Genomic DNA, 4,208 nt, shown 5'->3' with positions numbered 1-4,208 from the left:
CTGTTTGGAGACAATCGAGCAATCTCATTATACCTATTCATCGAAGCTTTTGTTCGGAGACAATTGAGCAATCTCATTATAACTATTCATCAAAGCTTATGTTCGGAGTTAATCGAGCAATCTCACCATTCGTTACCAATTCATCGAAGCTTCTGTTCGCAGCCAATCGAACACTATCACCATTTGTTACCAATTCATCAAAGCTTCTGTTCGCAGTCAATCGGACACCCTCACCACTTATCTTTCCAAAAGCTCTTTTGTTCAGAGACGTGTGAACATACATTCAAAGCTCTTTTGTTCAGAGATGGGTGGACATTTCATTCAAAGCTCTTTTGTCTAGAGACGCGTGGACATTTCATTCGTAGCTCTTTTCTTTAGAGACGCGTGAACATTTCTTTCAAAGATCTTTTGTTTAGAGACGCGTGGACATCCCTTTCGAAGCTCTTTTGTACAGAGACGCGTGGACATTCCTTCCCTTTCGAAGCTCCTTTGTTCAAAGACGTAAGGAAAATTCCTTTCAAAGCTCTAATGTTAACAGACGTGTGGTCATCCCTTTCGAAGCTTCTGTGTTCAGAGACGCGTGAACACATTTCAGATCGACATTGCTAATTGAGAATGAGGAGGTTGCCACTTGATTCGAGAAGACGACTCAAAGAGAAGTAGTCTTCAACGGCTGTAACACACTAGAAATTCCTTTCCTTTAAAAATACCTATTTTGCTCTTTTAAATTATGAAGTAGGAAAATCTAAGACATTACCGCCACCGTGAAAACGCCTAAGACAAATATCAAAAACACACAACGAAAAACTATTGTTCATAATTACTTAAAACAAGTCAACTTTAAAAAAAAATAACCCAAAAGAAAGTAAAGTCAAACGAAGTCAAACAAAGTCAACCTTAACTTGGAACCATTGTAGGCCCTTAAAACACAAACATTATTAAAAACCCTTTACGTTAGTCTCATAAACACAATAAAATAAATAATATGTAAAACAAATAAAACACATCACATTCCTATGGGAACTAAGCATGATTTGCTCTTCACTCATGCCCATCATAAAAATGCTTCTCTCTACTTGTCCCCACTATTCGCCATTAGAAATGGGTCGTCGTAGGGCCAAGGTAAAGACAAGGCCAAACAAACATACAAACACACAATCAGCAATGCTGAGTACATAAGCGTAATAAAACACACTAACATGTTTCCATCCTAACATCCAACAACTTACCGTGTTGCACCTGTTTACAAGCATACAAACATTCAACATTCAACTAGACAAATAAGTAGTCTAATTATTTAGCTTGATTACGCATCGAACGGGTTTCCCCCTAACCTGCCCCAATAAAGGGGTACTAACACGGGAGCTAACCGTGCTAATAAACAATAAACCACTCGTAAGTGGTGGAATTCCCGCGCATAATAAAATAAGGAAAATACAGCATCCTGTACTCCCAGTAGAAGTTATGGTCAAATATAAAGTCTCATAACTCCCCCCATATGTTCATACTCAAGGTGTATACGTTCCAAGAGTTTTGGTGCGTAATCTGTTTCACTTTACGTTATTTACGTATTATTAGACTTGGTGATGACTCTCAAACCATAACACAATCAAACATTATAATTCATGCAAGCAATCAAACATACCAATTTAATTCTTAAATAATTAGTGACCACATAAATTTAATGTTGAATCATTTTTAAACTACCCCGGTGTTAAATAGCACCTTAAGCGCATAAAGCACCACAAATCTTATCCCTCAGTGTTTAGAACACCTTAAGTGCACTTAGGCACCAAAAATATAATTTAATCCTCGTGTACATATAAACTTAAATAGCTCCTTCCTCATGCTTATAACATCAATAAAAATTATATGAACCATAATAAAATTCTCTTTTCGTATTCCAAACCAAATTAAACATTTAGTTTAATTAAACATGCTCTCTAACATGCCAATAATAAAAGTGTGGTTCATAATAAACATGCCAATACAATTAATTCCAATCACCAATTCACCATACATAATTCATACATCACAAATCATTTACCAACATTAATCCAATCAACAAATTCCAATCATCACCTATCATGATACTACATGGAATTAATTAAACAAAGCCTAGCATGTGTCTACATATTCAATTAATTACCAAGTACGCGAACGTACCTTGAATATGATCTCAAAATCGCCATGACTAAATAAAATCATGCACTTGAAAGTCTCTTACAAACCAAAATTACAAAGAGGCGTTAATACCTATTCCACACAAATTTCAAACAATATATACACTCTTTAAATCACTCATAAACCCTCTAAAATAAGCTGAAATTTTATTTAAAACCCTTACTTTTATTCCCAATTAATGGGTAATTATAATTCCTTTCAAGAAACCTAATTATAGCCTTTATGCAAAAATTCCAGCTTTATTAAACCATGAAAAATTGTTGTAATTATGTTTTAATACACTTATTTCAATAATTTAAATCACCCATAAACAACTCCCATCAATATACATCAAATTAGAAACCTAGGGTTTTCAATTTGGGGAATTCAAAACTAAATCTTAAAATTTATATACAAAATACTTATCATTAAACATCATAAAATCATCACAAAACCCAAAAATAATAATTAAATTTAGGGTAGATTGATTTAAAATCAAAAGAATATTTTTTTTTGTTCGGACGCCACAGCACCGACACCACAGCCGGTTGCTGCCGCACCTGTTGGTGGTGTTGTTGCTGTCGCCGGCGCATGTTGGTGGTTGCGGCGTATGGTGGTGGCCGGCGTGTGTGTGGTGGTGTGTGGGTGGTGATTGAAGCTAAAGTAAATTAAATGGGAAGGGGAAAAATTAAGGGGAAAAGAAAATAAGAGGAGAGAGAGAGTTTACCTTTGGTGCACTCCACCTTAGGAATGTGGTGGGTATTTAAAATTCCTTTACTATCCTTAATGATCATTTTCCTAGTCAAACTAGTATTTTGACTTTCCTTAAATACCATTGACTTTTAAAATTATCTTTTTATAAAATATTATGCCGCAATATTTCCAGATCATGAAATAAAATATTTTCAAGATTATTAAATAAATAAAAATAACCTTTTAATTAAAATAATTCTTTTTAAATTAATGAAAACACCATAAATAATTCATTTTGAATTATTTAAATACTTTAAGAAATACTTATTTAAATTAAAATATGTATAAAATACGGGGTATTACAGTCTATCCCCCTTAAAAGAAGTTTCGTCCCGAACTTGGGCAACGAAATTCAAACTTTTTTCCTCACTTTGTATAATATTGTTGTACTCTTTTGTCATACTTTTTCCTTTATCATCTCTTTGAAATCAAAATTACTCGAAATAACCGTTAAAAATGTGCAAAAAGCACAAAAATAACTGAAAATATAGGTTAAAAGTGCGAAATTCTACCGCATTCTACCCCTTAAAGAGCACGAGTTACGTCCCCGTAACTCAACATACCTCAAATAACTCGGGATACTTCTTTTTCATCTCATCCTCATCTTCCCATGTTACTTCCTCATACTCTTGGTTAGACCATAGCACTTTAACAATCTTAACTTCCTTATTGCGTGTACTACGCACTTTAGTGTCAAGGATCTTGAAAGGTTTTTCCTCATAAGTTAAGCTTTCATTTAACTCAATAGTTTCAGGTTGTAGCACATGTGACTTATCAGGGATATACTCTCTTAACTGAGATACATGAAATACATCATGCACTTTACTTAGCTCCATAGGTTAGGCTAGCCTATAAGCTACTTTGCCTATCTTTTGTAGTACTTCATATGGACCAATTTACTTTGGGCTAAGCTTTCCTTCTTTCAAAATCTCATTACACATTTCATTGGTGACACCTTTAACAATACTTTGTCACCGACCTCAAATTCCTCCTCTCTACGCTTCAAATCCGCGTAGCTCTTTTGGCGATCTTGCGCTGCTTGAATTTTAACTTGAATCTCCTTTACTTTTTTAACTGTATCCTCGATCATTTAAGGCCCTAAAATCATTATTTCACTTATGTCGTTCCAACAGATTGGACTGCGACATCTTCTTCCATATAAAGCCTCAAATGGAGCCATTCCAATGCTTGCATGGTAGCTATTAATATAGGAAAATTCAATTAAGTCCAAGCTATCTTCCCATCCCTCTTGGAAATCTATAACACAAGCCCTCAACATTTCTTCCAAGGTT

At 34.6% G+C, this 4,208-nt stretch overlaps 1 protein-coding gene across 1 annotated transcript; it reads right to left on the bottom strand.

Moving 5' to 3' along the window:
- Window positions 1-1,194: 1,194 nt before the first annotated feature.
- LOC110737609 lies at window positions 1,195-4,006 on the bottom strand. Its single transcript, XM_021917942.1, has 3 exons — window positions 3,854-4,006; window positions 3,480-3,710; window positions 1,195-1,239 (listed from the first exon to the last, which is right to left on the bottom strand). Exons 1-3 carry the CDS (start codon window positions 4,004-4,006, stop codon window positions 1,195-1,197), a joined length of 429 nt encoding a protein of 142 aa, XP_021773634.1.
- Between the last annotated feature and the right edge of the window lie 202 nt (window positions 4,007-4,208).

This window comes from Chenopodium quinoa, unplaced genomic scaffold (genome assembly GCF_001683475.1).
Source record: "Chenopodium quinoa cultivar QQ74 unplaced genomic scaffold, ASM168347v1, whole genome shotgun sequence".
Lineage (NCBI taxonomy): Eukaryota > Viridiplantae > Streptophyta > Magnoliopsida > Caryophyllales > Amaranthaceae > Chenopodium > Chenopodium quinoa.
The sequence above is the reverse complement of the archived record's forward strand: the minus strand, read 5'-3'. Positions and strand labels throughout refer to the sequence as shown.